The sequence below is a fragment of the Micropterus salmoides genome, unplaced genomic scaffold (genome assembly GCF_014851395.1).
Source record: "Micropterus salmoides isolate LMB-PRFRI ecotype aquatic unplaced genomic scaffold, ASM1485139v1 Ms_hic_scaffold_19, whole genome shotgun sequence".
Taxonomy (NCBI): domain Eukaryota; kingdom Metazoa; phylum Chordata; class Actinopteri; order Centrarchiformes; family Centrarchidae; genus Micropterus; species Micropterus salmoides.
In genome coordinates this window covers 5429348-5446582 of record NW_024041039.1, presented here as the reverse complement: position 1 = coordinate 5446582, position 17235 = coordinate 5429348, and the positions used below count along the sequence as shown (strand labels likewise).

Below are 17235 nucleotides of genomic sequence, written 5' to 3'. Positions count from 1 at the left end.
TTCAGTTTCCAGTTTTCTTTTTGTCTTCAGGCGTGTGAGCAAACACTGATGAGTATCTTCAACCAAGTCCAGATTTTAACCTTCCTTGGATAAGGTTTATATGTATTTGTAATTTCCAGGAGATAAAAAGAAAAAATAATTCACTTTCTTATTGTTGACGCTTTGATTGTTTGAACAGTCACTCTGCAGCCATGTTTGCAGCTCTGTGAGCAGTGCTTTGAGCTAAATGCTACATCAACATGCGCACAATAACAATGCTAACAAGCTGAGGAATAACATTCACCATTTTCACCATCTTAATTTAGCATGTTAGAGTAATGAGTTTTGCCAATTAGCAATAAACATTGTTAAAGGTCATAAAATGTTTCTGTAGAACAAAAACATTTTATGACTTTCAACAACTGGATTTTATTATATGCACACAAGTTTTATTACATTAAGGAAAAAAGTATTTGTTATACAAGGAGCTAAAATGAACCAATGCGTCATCTTTTATGAGCTTATTCATGTAGAAATGTGAATCTGCACAGTACCAAGTCACTAGCCTTAAAATAAAAGTAGTGGACTAACAAAATCCAGTATTTTCCCTTTTAAAATAGTCAGTGGTGGACAGTAACTAAGTACATTTACACAAGTACCGTACTTAAGTACAAATCAGAGAAGAGTTTTTTCTTTTCATGCCATTTTCTGCTTCTACTCCACGACATCTCGGAGGGAAATACTGTACTTTTTACTTCACCACATTTATCTGACAGCTTTGGTTACTATTTTACAAATTAAGATTTTTACAAACAAAACATATAGAGTTTAAAAATATTTTTTCTTATAAATTAAACTATCCAGTTTAAACAACTGAAACCTATTAGTTTATTGAGATAAATTTAATTGGCAGCTATTTTGATTATAGTTATTCATAAATTATGGTCATGTCAGCAACCCCAGATAAACATAACCATATTAATAGTACTTTTTTTTTCTTTTGATACTTAAAGGTTCAGTGTATAAGTTTTAGCGGCATCTAGTGGTAAGGGTTGCGAACTGCAACCAACAGCTCAGTCACCGCTCGCACCTCCCTTTCCAAGAGCGCAGGAGAAACTAAGGTGGCCGGCACGCTCTGTCGACTCTTGTGCTAAATAATACTTTCGCTCCTCCACTTGTCCAAATTTCTCCTCTCTTTTTAACTTCTAATAAACCAGACTACTTACTACTACTACTTCTTCATACCTATTCAACGTAGTGACGAAACGTGCTCTGTGGAGACACTTTTTTTCTGTTTTGGGCTACTGTAGAAACATGGCGGCGCAACATGACAGCGTCCATGTAAGAGGACCTTGGGTGTATGTAGATAGAAACGGCTCATTCTAAGGTAATAAAAAAACATAACGGTTCATTATGTAAGGTCTTTTTACACCAATGAAAAAACAGTTATCTCTATTATATTACATTACATAGATCCTTCTAAATAATACACACTGGACCTTTAAGTACAAATCCTGTACCTGAATAAAAGTACAGGTACAGGATTTGTGTACTTCATCCACCACTGAATGCAGTTGAGAAAAAAAATAAACAGAAGCTATCCCTTAATAGAAATACTAAATAGAAATACTCAGTTGAAACTTTGGGATAAAGTAAAAGTTAAGTTGTGTTAAAGTAAAACCAATTTTGCTCTTGATTAGAAATATAGCATTTAGAATCTATATGATATGAAAATACATATCTAACACGAGAAGCACACTTTAAATCATGCTGCCTTTCTCCATGTGGTTTGTTATCAGTTGTGAAACACTTTGGAAACTTTATCTCTGAGCAGAAGCAAACATGTTGCAGCGCCCCCTGACGTCAGCTGCGTCACCTCCAGATGATGCCTTCAAGATCTCTCGTAAATGTGAAAATTACAAAGATGAAGCGTGATTAAGTACTTTTTTTTGTATCCCCAATAAAAAGGAAGCTGTTCCGGTGGCTAAAAATGGCTAAAAATTGGCCCCAAATGTGTTTCATATAACAATATGACATAACGTCGTTTATCATGTAGCATCAGTGATAAATGATGATCATAAATGTTCACTGTACATTCAGTAAAGATCACGATTGATGATCAAAAATCCCATTGTGTAATTCATCACACAGTAACAAACATTGATCAAGATGCTTACGCTTTCCGAAGACTCTCTGATTGGTATTAGTCATAAGGGCCAATTTTAGTCATCAGCGCTTTAGTTTGACAACATTACAACGTCATTATATCAACCACGTCATGTTTTATCAGTTTGAGTCATCAGCAGTGAAGACTGTAGAATCGAAAGAAAGAAAGTAAATCTGGTTAGTTTTAAAGGATTTTTATTGTCTAAATGAGAATGTTTATATCAGTGAAAAGAGTCAAAAGAAATTAAAAACATGATTTCCTCTAAAATCTCTGTCTTAATAAAACCAAAACACTAAAGATTTACCTGCAATAAGTAAAAGGGCGTCACTTTATGTTGAAAAGTGGTGGGGTTGGGTGAAGTTCCACTAAGCTCACAAGATGTGACGATGCACGACAGTGGAACCCACTCGTAAACCACGAGAACGAGATGAGAAGATATTTAAACACTATTTTGAAGAAATATTAAATGCTGAAACAATTGCAGTCTAGGAGTCCTCTACCTGAATATTTTGAGCATGAAACACTTGAAATTTTTGCACCAACTTATGTTGGAAATGTCTTTATTTATATAAAGGGAAACATAAAATTCAGGTGACAATTCAGAATATAATGGAACATAATGCTGTAATGAGTTGCTTGATTTTTTTCATCTTAAGTTACTTTTTGGGGCAATTTGTTTCTTCTATATTAACATTACATTGCATGTATTGTGCAAATAAATCTTTCTCAAAGCATTTTCATTTGTTATTTAACATTTCTTGTTGCAAGCTATTTTTCAGAAGCTTTTTAACAAATTCTAAATAAAGTGATGGGGTCAAAATCCGCCATTTCAAAAAGTGGTGGTATATACAGTCACCATTGTAAATGACACCAATGAATAAGTATATGAACCAGGTGTGCTTCAGTCTTCCAGCTTCAGTAAAGATGAGTAAAAATCCCGGTGTGTGATTCATCATACAACAAACACTGATCCTGATGCTTACATGTTGTTATTCATTACTACCAGGGAAATATTTAGTTATTTGTGTATTTCTCCATTCTTGTTTAACAATACAAGGTCAAATGTACCCTGAGTTATACTAACCCCAAACCAAGGGCGTCACTTTGTGTTGAAAAGTGGTGGGGACATAGGGGCTCAGATTAGGGGTGTGAAGAGACACTTAGCTCGCGAGACATCATGATACACGATATTAAGGTTATGAGAACGAGACGAAAAGATCCCTAAACAGTGTTTCAAAGATATCCTCAAGGCTGAGATATATGAGTGGGTGTCTGGGGGGACCTCCACCAGGACATTTTGATCATTAAACACTTAATTTCCTGAATTCTGGTGAACGTTTCTGCACCAATTTATGGTGGAAATGTTTTTATTTATGTAAAAGGAAATTCAGGTAGCACGTGACATTTCAAAATATATAATCAGTACTTTTTTACTTTACTCAGTTACTTTTTTGGAAAATGCACATTTGTTTCTTCTATATTTTAATTGCATTGCATGTTTTCTGAATGTTTTTTTAGACAAATTATGCTTTAAAAAGCGATGGAGACAAAATCAGTCATTTCAAAAAGTGGTGGGGACATGTCCCCAGTGTCAATGACACCTATGTCCCAAACCCTATAACATAGTCACATTTAAAATGCAAGTCAAACTACATTTGCTAACAGTAAATGTTTGTTTCTTGACGTTATTATTTGGCCAACCTTTTATTAATTATTCACACAGCACAGCACAAAAAGATATTTACACAATTTTCCGGCATACTCGTGCAAAATGAGAAGAGAAATACAGAAAAAGAAAGGAAAGATAAATAATAAATGTTGTGATATTTTATATTTCCGAGCTCGGTATTAGCTCCTGAACGCGGCAGCAGCAGTCGGCTCAGCTCTCCATTTCAATCCGGTCTATTCTGTTTATCGCCTCGCCGTCCACTCTGACCTTTTTAGACCCGTTCTGAAGAAATGGGAACGCCTTGATTTAAACCACCGGCATCGGCGATACATACAAATCTTCACCCTTCAGTTGGACCTAGCAAATCTTAATCCATACCGCGGATTGTCTCTGCCAAAAAGAAATACGGTGAGTGTCTCATATCGCAGGGAGAAGCGAGCCCGGGCCGGGGTCGCTCGTGTCGCGCGTCCGCAGATGCGCAGCGGCCTTTCGGCTCTCCCGGAACTCGAGCCCCGCGGCTCGCCTTAGAAGCCCGAGGCCGCGGGTATAGTTAGCTCACCAAATGGACATTAACGCTACTCTTACAATAAATAAACCGTGGTCACTTTTGTCTGTTAATTAGCAATGATTTCCTGTCGTTTATAAATGCGAGTTTTCCTCAGAAACCCGAGGACGCTGCCGTTATTTAAGCTACCGTTAGCGTTTAGGTTAGCTAGCATGTTGCTAACCGGCTAACATTAGCGGATTTCGTTGCTTGCTTGTCATTTATGTCTTTTAACTTACAGGATGACAAATCAGTATTTAACTCCTCCTAATACTGTTGGGTTCGTGGTTATAGGTTAAGGATGTTTTCTGTGTGTTATAGTTTGTTTTACCGGCCTGATAACATCGCAGTTGCTAACCACCGTTACATTAGCAAGTCTGTTAAAGCTAACAGGTAACGTTAGATAAAGCTTAGAAACTGGCAGCAGCTCTCTAAGATGGCCATAAAACCCCTGTGTACACGACTGGAGAGCTCGCTAGAAGGCTTAACGTGACCAGTAACATATCCCTGCTATATCCTCTTATGCCGGTTTGTGTCTGATGAAATAATTAGGCTCCTTATACCCGGGCCAGATGATGAAACTTGGGGTCACGCAGCTAGCTTTGTCAGAGATGGCTGAACCCTGTAATTTGCCCTGTTTACTCGTAAGAAGTCTGATGGTGGCTGAGTTTCTGATGCTGGACAAGTTTGAGGTCGGAAACAAAGGAGGTTTGTTCAAGTAAGGCAGGGGAACATGGGGGGGGATAATCACGAGTACCAGAAGCCTAATGTCAGCATTCACACAAAGGCTGCAACTAATTTCTCTTAGTATGATTAAAGTACAACTTCATCAAGTTTACAAAACAGCCTCACCATATGGTCTTCCTTGCCCTGTGGTGTTGCCCATTTGTAGGTGTTAAAATTCTTCTGTTACCTTTTTTAATTTTTTTCGCTTTAAAGTGAAACCCATAGATTTAATTTCCAGTGAAAAGACACCATAAATGACTAAATTGTCTAATTTTTGCAGTTGGAACCAGAAAATTTTAGGGAGTTTTACCTGACAAATGTTTGAACAGTGGTAAATGATTGTCACATTTGTCATGAGTTTGTCACCAAACTTCCTTATTTTTTGACTAACTACAACTATACTTATCCTTGGCCTAGCAGTCAATATGTTTTCTGTTGATTTAATTCGATAGTGGATTGACAGAAAATAAATTGGCAGCAATTGTACTGATTGAGTCATTTTTGCCAAAAAATACCTGCTTCTAATAGCTCACAGTAAACTGAATACATTTGGGTTTTGCACTTTTTTGCACACAAGAAGATATTTGAAGATGTCACCTTTTTATACTTTCAGAATATGTGATGAGCATATTCACTATTTTCTACACTTAATAATCCAAGTGATGACTTGTAAAATATAATAATCAGATTAACAGAAAATGAAAGTAATTGTTAGGTAAATGTTAGTCACATTGTATGTGGTATTAGGAATTCAAGCTCGGGTTTTGGTCTCTTTATCAAGTCAGTAGGGTTGAGAATTGTTGGAAACTTTTTTAACTGGCGTAAATGTCTTTGTAGTCTTCATATGAAGAAGGTCATACAGCCATGTTGTATGACCAAATTTAAAGGCAAATATTTGAGAATGCATCGATCTGAACTAGTATTGCTGTCAATACTGGCTTTATTTATCTGGTATCGCCATAAGGTCACAATCAACATTAAAGCTTCTTTGTAAAGTGTCGTTTCTGTTATGTTAGTCAGGTGACTGTCTCACTATTTATTACCTTTTACTTAAAAATGATCCCAATGACAACTATTTGGTTAAATACAGCGAGGTAAACAGATTTTAAATTTGGGGAAAAGAGGGCCTGGTTTTGTATTGGTTCTTTGTAATTGAATCAACATCAAAAGAGAAACGGATGCATTAACATATCCCCAGTGCCAGAGAAGGTTTCGGGTGCTGTTAGATTTGACACTTCACTGTTTGAAGTGTACCGATACCAATAACAATACTAAACAAAAACAACACCTAACTTGGTTAGTAAAACCATTTTTTTCTACAGTGCATGATCCAACACAAACGGCTGTATAAGAACTTTGCATTAATAAAATACAGTACTAAACAAACTGAATGACGGTTAAAATTAGAGTAAATATTCTGTCCATGTTTGTATGTAGTGGGTTTCTATACATTTACATTTATTCATTTAGCTGGCGCTATACAGAGGTCTGGAGCAACTAGGGGTAAAGTGTCTTGCTCAGGGACACATTGGATGGGTCACAGTGGGGGATTGAACCCGAGTCTCTCACACCAAGGCATAGTCTTATCCATTGTGCCATCACCACCCTATAATCAAACCGTTGCAAATGTAAAGTTATTGAGGTTGATACTCAGTCTCATCATCATGGTGTTGATAGGCGAGGTTGATTGTGATTAAATCAGTCAGTTTGAGATGGCCGTTGTTCTGTTAGTTGGTGAAAGACGAGCCATGTGACTGACTGAGTGACAGACTGGCTGTTCGGTCCTGCTGTGGTTGCCCCGGGGGTGGGGTGGGGGGGGTCAGGACGCTCTCTGGCAAGTTGTGATGATTAATCTGTTGATAAGAGGATCTGTCCAGACTCCAGCACAGCCTGTTTCTATCCAGACAGACAGACAGGCCGGTTGGCTTCAAATTAGACCCTAATCAACTTAGCCTGGACCCATCAGACTCCCAGCTTGCCTTGCTGCAGTGCTATGCTACCAGACAGAGCGGCTGCCTGCTGCTGTGTTCCAGATATTATGGAAAGTCAGGAAAACTTAAGCACAGAGGCTCTCTGACCTCATCTCCACCTGGTATAACGTGTAGAGCTAATCATGTTAATCCATTGATTTAATCAATTGTCTTTTTTTTTCCTTTTTTTTCTAAAGCCAAAATGCAAAACATGATTCCTGGTTGTGAAATGTGAGATTGTTCTTGGGATCTAGTAAACGTCATGTCTTTGGACTGTTGTAGTGCTGCAACTAGATTAACCAATTAATAGTTCGGTCTATAAAATGTCCGAAAATGGTGAAAAGTGTCGGTCAGCGTCTTAAAAAGTGACTCAAACAGATGAATGATAGTTGGTGATTTAATAGTTGACAAATAATCAGTTAATCATTGCAGCTCTAGACTGTGGGTCAGATAAAACAAGACATTAAATGTTTCACCTTGGGATTTAAGAGATATTGGTCAATAAGTAATTCAACACATAATCAAGAAAATAAATAATTTGGTTATAATAATTGTTAGTAGCAGCTCTTAGCCAGGCGACTTGTATCTAGATAATAGCAGCTCATGAGGCAAATGAGGGATGGGCAGCTGCTTGATGAGGTGATTAGGCTAATTTTCAGTAGCATTGCTAATACAGCCCGACCTATATTAGATTGAGGCTGATATTCGAGAATCTTATAATTACATGGCTATTGACGTTCCCCCTTCTTGTTTCTTTTTTTTACCTGAAGACAACATAAACATTTTTCACAAGGACCCTTTAACATTGTAAATAAATGAGTGGGACATTTTACAGTCTAAAAATAAATTATGCAATGGTGACACATTGCTTCTGAACTACTCCAAACATGAGGGTGAAATGTAATCCCTGACCCTGGGAAAAGTAGTTTCACCAAAAGGAACAACCTCACTAGCCTTTACTGGAGCTTTTAACAGCAACTGAAGACTGTGTGTATGGCAGATGTGTGGATAATGCAGGTAAAAGCTGTGCAAAAAGCAAGTATATTGACCTGGAGGTCAAACTATTTTGTTGATCTGCCGCTTCTTCGCTTACATATACACCATTACAGATTTTATTGATCTAAGCGCCTTAAAGGTTAGAAAATCCACACAGGATTAGGGCTGAATGATTAATTGCATTTGCGATATTATCACAGTGCGATAAAACGAGATTTTCAAATCGCAAAGGCTGCAATTACACCGTGGTCACATGACACAAGACTAAAGCAGTCTGCAGACAAAGCATCAACTTCACATGTTACGCTTTACATTAACTTTTTGTAGTACAATGGCCTTAAGCTTGACAGAAGCTGACACTACAGAAACATAGGGAATGAAAGTAGCACCCGCTGGTAACGTGGTGGTGGGTGAAATCGCCGGGCCATCCGCAGGTTTGACTGACAGGAAAAATGCACAACAGAAAGACGCGTGTAGTAAGGTAAGCGTATTGTGGCAATTGGCGCCTGCGTCTCACACACAGCCACCAATCAGCTCAGGAAATATATGTGAAACTGCATTACAAACCAAACGCACAAGTCCGAAAGAGGCCCAATCTGTCTCGCGTCAGTGATCTGCTTACCAGCATCGGAGGTGGGAAACTTGTTGGAGAATTACTAATCTTGTCTATTAAAAAACCAGAGATGGCACTTGGTTTTATTTTCGTTGGCCAACTTTTGAATTGAACCTCAAGTTCAAAGTATTTTTTGTTTGCTTACTGGGATATAGAAAGACGGACTCCTAGGAGATTTGAACTGAGATAAGGACTCATTAATTGGTGCTTGAACTGTGGGTTTTGTATTGAGCGCTTACTGTATAACACTGGTGAACTTAGTTGTTCTTGTGGTCTGTAGGTAGGCCTACCTGATATTATATCATTATTTAATGCCATGACTTGACTCACATGATCTTTCTCATATTATTAAAAAATTTTCTCCACCATTGCTCATAATAATCTTTCTAATATTGTGTTGGTCATACTGTACACTGACTCACTACTTGTCTGTTTTGAATAATACAGAAGGTAAAGAGTTTAAAAATTAATCGCATATTGAATCGCAAACGCAATATTGTCTTTAAAAAAATAAAATAAAATCGCATTTAGATTATTTTCCAAAATCGTTCACACAGTACCCTACACAGGATCATCAGCCTCGTCTGGACTCTGACCTTGTTTTTAGCTCCCAAAATCCTCCTGACCCAGCAGTAACAGATGTGACGTGTTTATACAACTTTTAAGACAAGTTTCTTTTCTAATCAGAATCAGTTTTTTAAAATCTCAACAATATCTAACCTTATTGCAAATAAATAAGCTCCTGTTATTATCCAGAATACACCTGGCAGCCAGAACTTTTTTCAACTTCCTTGAAGGAACGTTTGTTTTCCCTGTGTCACGATGTGTAATGTTAACCACAGAAATAAAGGACTGTGAGGTTTCAGCAATGTTTCCCAGCTATTAAGGTGACCTGCCAAACACCATTCCCCCACCCAAAACAATTTTTTTTTCATTTTTCTGCTGATTTATTTATTCTCTGATGGTACATTATTAACTGTACCAGGCAATGATTTCAGTGTCTAGTTTCAAAGTAAATAAAAGCATTCGATTTGGAAGTTAAAGACAAAGCTTTTGCACAGGGGTTTCAGCTCTGCCTCCGCTGCTGGTTTGGTTCCCTGTTTATTTATTTTTGTGTTCTACAGAGAACTGTTATTACCGTCACTAAAAGCTCTTATATTTATTTCACGAATGATGTTACTTAGAGATCCTACTGCCTCTGACGGGCAGCTGAGCACCAGCTTTTCATATCGAGGTTCTTCAGATTTGCATATCAGCTGGTTGCAGTCGACAGTGGAAGCGCTGCGGCTCTGTTTAAAGGGAAATCACATCAGAGTTTAGTCCCTGTAAAGCTTGTTTGTCTGTGACGATAATGTGGAGTTAAATTAGCTCGTCAGATCCTGAACTTCCTCAAACACACGCATGCTGCGGTTTAGATGGTCTTTACCACTGTCCGTCTGTTTGTTGCACACCATTTAGAGCAGGTCTCATTCAGTCTAATTACCGGTAGCACGTGTGGTACAAATTCTATTGTCTAAATTCCACCTGTAAAGCTTTGACAGCTGGTCTGTGGTTCAGGAATTGTCCTCTGCCCTTTATCAACAGCCTCTAGTCTCTTGGGAATAGGGATGGAATGTGATAGGATTTTATCAAATCCAAACCCTTTGAATCCTTTATTAAATATTTTAAGCTAGTTTGTTTAGTGCATAATGAAGACATCTTAAACGTAAAAGTACTGTCTTCATTTACTTCAGTATCAAACCTAACTCTGAAGGGCATGGCGCTTTCACCACATATTTTCACACTTTCATTAACCCCGCCCTGACCTTTTTTTTCCTGCAGGGAAAAACGTTCCCCAACTAGCACAGCTGCAGAAGCGCCACATCACATATTTGTCTGCACTTAAAGTTACTTGGAGGTGAAATGGTTGTAGCACTGCTGCAGCTCACATAATCTCACGGTCACAGAATACAGTGTAACACTGACGTTAGGCTGAGGCCGAGCACTTGCTGTTCTCGAGTCATCAAAAACGGACGTTAGATAAATGTATAAGCAAGGATGCCGTCTCTCACCCCCCTTCTGTAGTGAGTACCCTCACATTAATATTACATTTAGCAGCAGTTTGGGTGGACTTTGATGTCTCTACAATTTGGCAGGCTTGGCAAGTGCAGGCTGGCCATGTTCAGTCAGTCTGGTGTTTTTGTTTATGTCACCGGTTTATTTTTCTTTGCAGACGTGTGTAGAGTTTACAGAGATCTTAAGAGAGATTGAATTAAAGATTCGGGGATTTAAAGAGATTTGTTGGCCGCATAGCTTAATGAATCTGGTTATTTTACCAACTTGGAATTATTATTAAGAATTATTCACTATCCTGTATACACAATCAAAAGTAATCTTGTAACTGGCCACAGCTCTGTATAAACTGTCCACTTATCCAGAGCTTAATAAACAAGCGTACCATATTCAATTAACCTCTGTCCCATTTAAATAATGATCAATTTCATTTTAATTCTTATGTAAATAAGGTCATTAAGCTCTTGTAAAAGATTTTATATCTCAATGAGGCTTTTTCTGGTTAAATAAAGGTTTTAATTATACAATTACATCATGCTCTTTCTCGGTGTCAGTTAATTAAATGTATCCTTCAATTCCTCCCATTGTTTGGTTTGCAGGTAAAGAGACTACATGTCCCAGAAACCCCTGTGAGAGCGAGTGACTTGTCTGTGTTTCCTCTCTCCCTCCGTCCGGTTGGTTGGATGAGTCCCAAACAGCAACAGTACTTTGAGCAGTGATTGGGCCCTGAGCCAGACCGGGTAGCCAACGGGGAGCCAGGTGAGAAGTCAGGTGATGCAAACGACTGTCAGAGCAAGAATAAGATGTATCTAATAATTTAGCATTTCAGATAGAGGTCATTATCAAAGCTTGACCTCTAAAGCTGCAGCTGTTTGACAGTCTTTGTACTCCACTGTTCACTGCAGGACTTTGGGTTTATTTGGCCCTATGAACCAAATATCTGCAGTTTAGATCTTGGCAGGTGGAAAGCATAAATTGAAGAGTGAAAGCTTTTTGGCAGTGTGAAGCTCTTTGTCTATTAGCTAAACAATGCTAGTCATGTCAGCCAGTCAGGTCATCAGGTAGGGAGATCCTAATTATAACACAGTAACAGACTAGTAGTGTTAAATATATATCAAGAGAAGAACGAATATTTCAGTCAAGACCAAGGCTGAGCAAGGAGAAAGTCGAGGATTAACCTGATTGTTTGGGCGAAATATCTGGCAATTTCATTAAATTTCAGATTCAGTCTGTTTCTCATGAAATAAAAAACACTTTAAAGTGTTTTGTGATTTTCCTCATCGATGCATCAACAGTAACTTGCCTAAAAATGCATTTGCCAAAGAAATGGCAGAGGAACATTTTACAAAAAGTAAGCTTCTAATGCATGTATTTAAAAATGTTCATGTTGTTGTAGTGAAAGTATTGTGTACACTGCATCTTGCTGTCATGCTGGGATTGCATCCATCCTCAGTAACCGTAAACGGATATACAGAATGAATTGCACAGGAATAATTAAAATATACAGCAAATGAAACGCACACATACTGCTGTTAAGCTGGTGTATGTTCTGTATTTTGTCCCTTTAGGCTAGCCATCATGGCGGACGTGGACCCAGACACCCTGCTGGAATGGCTGCAGATGGGGCAGGGCGATGAGCGGGATATGCAGCTCATCGCTCTGGAGCAGCTCTGCATGCTGCTGCTCATGTCGGACAACGTCGACCGTTGCTTCGAGACGTGAGTTTTCAGTTTGTGATCACAAAAGATTCAGCCAGAGGGTCGACCACCTGCATTGACTTCCTCTGTCGTCCCTCTCTTTTTCCAGTTGTCCTCCTCGGACATTCCTCCCGGCGCTCTGTAAGATTTTCCTGGATGAGAGCGCTCCGGATAATGTACTGGAGGTCACGGCCAGAGCCATTACTTACTACCTGGATGTGTCGGCAGAGTGCACCCGGAGGATCGTGGGAGTGGACGGCGCCATCAAGGCACTCTGCAACCGGCTGGTGGTGGTAGAGCTCAACAACAGGACCAGCAGGGACCTGGCCGAGCAATGTGTCAAGGTAGGAGGACACGAGGTCTTATAGTTAGTGATTACACCAGAGTGTTTTAGAATGATTGTAATATATATGCAGAGAACTGAAGGGAGCTTCAGTCTAAGGTTTAAATATGTAAGGAACTTGTACAGGCTGGATTACTTACTATCAATTATAAAGAAGAATTATAGAAAAGTGGCTGTTTGTCAGGACGTCTGATTATCCTGAACAGGGAAAGTGTGTCAGTGGAGGAAGATAACAGGAGGTTAACTGAGGCCAAGACATCAGTGGTGGAAGAAGTACTCAATTTAATTTAGTAAAAGTACAGATACGTGAAAAATGTTACTCAATTAAAAGTCATTCATTATAAACCTACTCAAGAGAAAGTAAAAAGTACCTGGTTTTAAAAATACTTAAGTAATCAAACTTAAAAATACTACACATCAAAATCTATTGATCCTACAAAACACAATCTATCTTTTTAAATTCACTCAAGGCAGGTTTGTGGATATTTCCCCTATGTGAAGACGATAAGTCTGCGTTATTGCTCTGCTGTCTGACAGACACAGAACCCCCGTTTGGGACTTTGGGTATGTTAAGATGAGACAAGGAAGCGGAAACCAAAACTAACTAAAATACTTCTCAATTCACAATCTCACCAAAAACCCACATGTTAACTTCAGTTCCCATCATTAAGTGCAGCTCACAGTCCCACACAGAGAAAGGTTTGCTTCAGTTATCAGATGTTTATATTGCAAAACTCTACCAGCTACGTTACCACTCTGTCTCAAACTGGCTGCTGTTCACAGAGCAAAAACTGAGCTGCTGCACAGTCACACCTGACACCACAATGTTGTCACTACAATCCTCCCTCTGTAAGAAGCCTGAATAGAAACCTCTTTTTAGAAAAATCCAATGCTGGTTTGAACAGACCTCTGCGCACTAACTCAGACCTCATGAAGTCTGATAAGACTGGGGGCTAATCTGCTGGGTCACTTGGTGGAGCAGCTTAAGCTTAAGCACAGCTTCTGTAAATTATAGATATTTTCTATATATAAATGTTATCAGCTGCATCAGGCCCATTCAAACTGGCTCCTCCAGTTCTCCTTCAACACATATAAAATACTATTTATAAAATGACTTGGCTGAATATGTGATGCTTATTATTTACTGAGAGATGTGCATCATATTGTCCAGTCTGCCCCTCTGATCACCGTATTCATAGTTGATGTGAAACCACTGCTTCCCATCTTGCATTAGTCCAGAGATGTAACTAAACATCACATCATTGTCTGGACCGGTCTGCACAGGTGTGTCTTGCTCGAATGCGCGAGTAAAATTTCATGCATGTGCATATGAATGCATTTCCACACGGTCTTTCTTGTACTTCATTACTTTCCACCACTGCAAGACATGGTAACAACCGCTCAGAGATCAGCCTGTTCATTGTGTTTTTGTTGGCTTCTGGAGCGGAGCCACACCACAGGCAGGAGATCCATAACCATGTGCTACCAAATATTTATTAATACACATCACGGGACAGTTGTGTTCTTTATTCAGGCCTAAGTCTGTCAGCGTCTCATGTCCCAACGCTGATCTGTGTGCTGCTTTTATCTCGTGTTAATTTTTTTTTAAGAGGTTTTGATTAGATTTGTACAGTTAATTATTTAATCTGTTAGTCTTTTATTCTATGAAATGTCATAGTGAACGATGTGCATCAGTTCCCTAAAACTCAGTGATGTCTTCAGGTGTATTGTTTTTGATTTGTCCGATCCAATGAAATCCCAAAATAGTAAATTTACAATTATAGGAAATGGAGAAAATCCATGAGATTTAGGATAATCTGCCGCCATAGAATGATTGACACTTTTTTTTTTTGTAGTCCTTAAACCTGCAAGCGTTTTAGTAAACATCCTTTGGAAACTTTCCTGTTAACGCAGGAAATTCTGACACCGAATTTGTTTTCAAAGTTACTTTTACTTTCAATTCAGCTGGTTGAGGTTTGACTTCTGGCTCAGCGGTATCTAAACATGGAGATGAGTCCTCCTGCTAGATATTGTTTATATGTGTGTGTGTGTTGTCCAGGTGCTGGAACTGATCTGTACCAGGGAGTCTGGCGCTGTGTTTGAGGCCGGTGGCCTGAACTGTGTGCTGAGTTTCATCAGAGACAGCGGCCATCTGGTTCATAAAGACACTCTGCACTCAGCCATGGCCGTGGTGTCCCGACTGTGCAGCAAGATGGAACCCCAGGACTCGTCCCTGGAGACGTGCGTGGAGTCGCTGTCCAGCCTCCTCAAACACGAAGACCACCAGGTAACTACAGAGGGGTCAAGCTTGCTTTTCAGCAGCTGGTTTTTCAGTAGAACTAACCACTTACTGTCCCCCAGGTGTCAGATGGTGCTCTGCGATGCTTCGCCTCATTGGCTGACAGGTTCACTCGCCGTGGTGTGGACCCCGCCCCTTTAGCCAAACACGGCCTGACGGAGGAGCTGCTGTGTCGCATGGCGGCTGCCGGCGGCACAGTGTCAGGCCCCGCCTCCTCCTGTAAGCCTGGCCGGACCTCAACGGGCGGCGCCCCCTCGGCCCCAGACTCTAAAGTGAGCAACCAGGTGTCGACCATCGTCAGCCTGTTGTCCACGCTGTGCAGGGGATCGCCACTCGTCACATATGTAGGTCAACACATCTGAAACGCTAAAATGCAAACTAGAAGAAACAGATAACAAGCATATTTTCTTTAGATTTTACAGAAATGTAACATCGTCTGATGCGTCCCCACCCCTTTTCTACCGTCTCTAGGACCTGTTGCGTTCCGCGCTGCCCGACTCGATGGAGTCCGCTCTGGGAGGAGACGAGCGCTGTGTGCTGGACACCATGCGGCTGGTGGACCTCCTGCTGGTGCTCCTGTTTGAGGGACGAAAGGCGCTGCCCAAATCCACAGCAGGGTCGACGGGTCGAATCCCCGGCCTGCGACGCCTGGACAGTTCAGGGGAGAGGTCACACCGACAGCTTATTGACTGTATCCGCAGCAAGGACACGGATGCTCTGATCGACGCCATCGACACCGGCGGTAAGAACACAGACACTTGTGATAAGACTTTCGACAGCAAAGGAGTAGACGACTCCTGTACTCCTCAACACAGGAGTCTTGTGGATAGTTTTATCTTCCTGTTGCACAATTTAGTGACTATTCAAGGTGGAAACCTTCCATGGGGATTAACTCGAGCAATGAAATTGAAATATGTGGTGTTTTTTCTCAGACTGTAACTGTAACCCTTCTAATAGAAATTTAAAAACAATTTAGTTGAATTAAATAAATGAGTTGACTCATGTAAAATTTGAACAGTTATAAAACACTTTCCCTATGACTCCCTCCGAATAAAAAGAATACAGTGCATGTTTAGTCTAGTATTGTTTTTTTATGTGCATTTCACCTGCAAGAAAGTAAGTACAAAGTAAGGTTCTTGTATTGAAATTGTGCAGAAGTACCCGTATTCCTGAGCTTAACCTCCCTCTGAACCCATCCCTGACAAACCACATTTTTGTGTCATCTTTTTGAATGTGGCTATCACGGCTGTCATCTTGTTTTTAAATAATCCTCTGCTTTCTATTGCAGCTTTTGAGGTGAACTTCATGGACGACGTTGGACAGACGCTGCTTAACTGGGCCTCAGCTTTTGGCACACAGGAAATGGTAAATGGCACTCTGTCGGTCCACCACTTTGTTTTTTAGATGGATTGCTGTTAAATTAGGTACAGACATTCATGACCTCCCAGAAGATTAATCCTACTGAATTTAATGATCAGACTGACTTGTCCTGTAGCAACATTTACCCCTGTCCAACGTTTCAGCTGACTTTCTAAAATCTTGAGACTGATTTTAATGTCAGCCTTTATCTGTGCCACGAGATTAATGCGCACATTGCAATGCTAATATTGTAATTTTTATGTACTATCGTAATTTAATGAATTCCATAGGAGTCTAATATTTCAACTATCTGGCGCCTCGTGTTCACTCATTTGTAGTTTTGTATTTCAAGTTTTTAATTCTAGTTTGACCAAACACATGTTTGTTGTTGTTCCAGGTGGAGTTTCTATGTGAGAGGGGCGCGGACGTCAACAGAGGTCAGAGGTCATCCTCACTACACTACGCTGCTTGTTTCGGACGTCCACAAGTAGCCAAGGTAACGCACACAGATCCACAGAGTGAATACACACTGTAAATACAGCATCCACAGGTCAGATTCTGTGACATGTCTGTCTGTCTATTCAGTTTTCCTTTCAGGTAACTAGCTCTAACCTGGAGTTGAGTTTTGTTCTAAAGGTTTGATGTTTATTCTGCTTTGTAATGTGTGTGTTTGTGTAGACTCTGCTGCGTCATGGAGCCAACCCTGATCTGAGAGATGAGGACGGGAAAACTCCTCTGGACAAGGCCAGGGAGAGAGGACACAGTGAGGTGGTGGCTATATTGCAGTCCCCTGGTTAGTAAACACATAATATTACTGTTTA

General features: G+C 39.9%; 1 protein-coding gene across 2 annotated transcripts in view; it reads left to right on the top strand.

Moving 5' to 3' along the window:
- Positions 1 to 4014: 4014 nt before the first annotated feature.
- hectd1 (HECT domain containing 1) overlaps positions 4015 to 17235 on the top strand; it is a 37460-nt gene continuing 24239 nt past the window's right edge. For both annotated transcript variants that reach the window (XM_038728164.1, XM_038728163.1), the window contains exons 1-10: positions 4015 to 4223; positions 11316 to 11475; positions 12285 to 12434; positions 12523 to 12757; positions 14816 to 15043; positions 15118 to 15399; positions 15527 to 15797; positions 16344 to 16420; positions 16812 to 16910; positions 17093 to 17207. In XM_038728164.1, coding sequence (XP_038584092.1) covers positions 12295 to 12434; positions 12523 to 12757; positions 14816 to 15043; positions 15118 to 15399; positions 15527 to 15797; positions 16344 to 16420; positions 16812 to 16910; positions 17093 to 17207 — 1447 coding nt within the window. In that variant the 5' untranslated portion in view covers positions 4015 to 4223; positions 11316 to 11475; positions 12285 to 12294. The remainder of the gene's footprint in view (positions 4224 to 11315; positions 11476 to 12284; positions 12435 to 12522; positions 12758 to 14815; positions 15044 to 15117; positions 15400 to 15526; positions 15798 to 16343; positions 16421 to 16811; positions 16911 to 17092; positions 17208 to 17235) is intronic.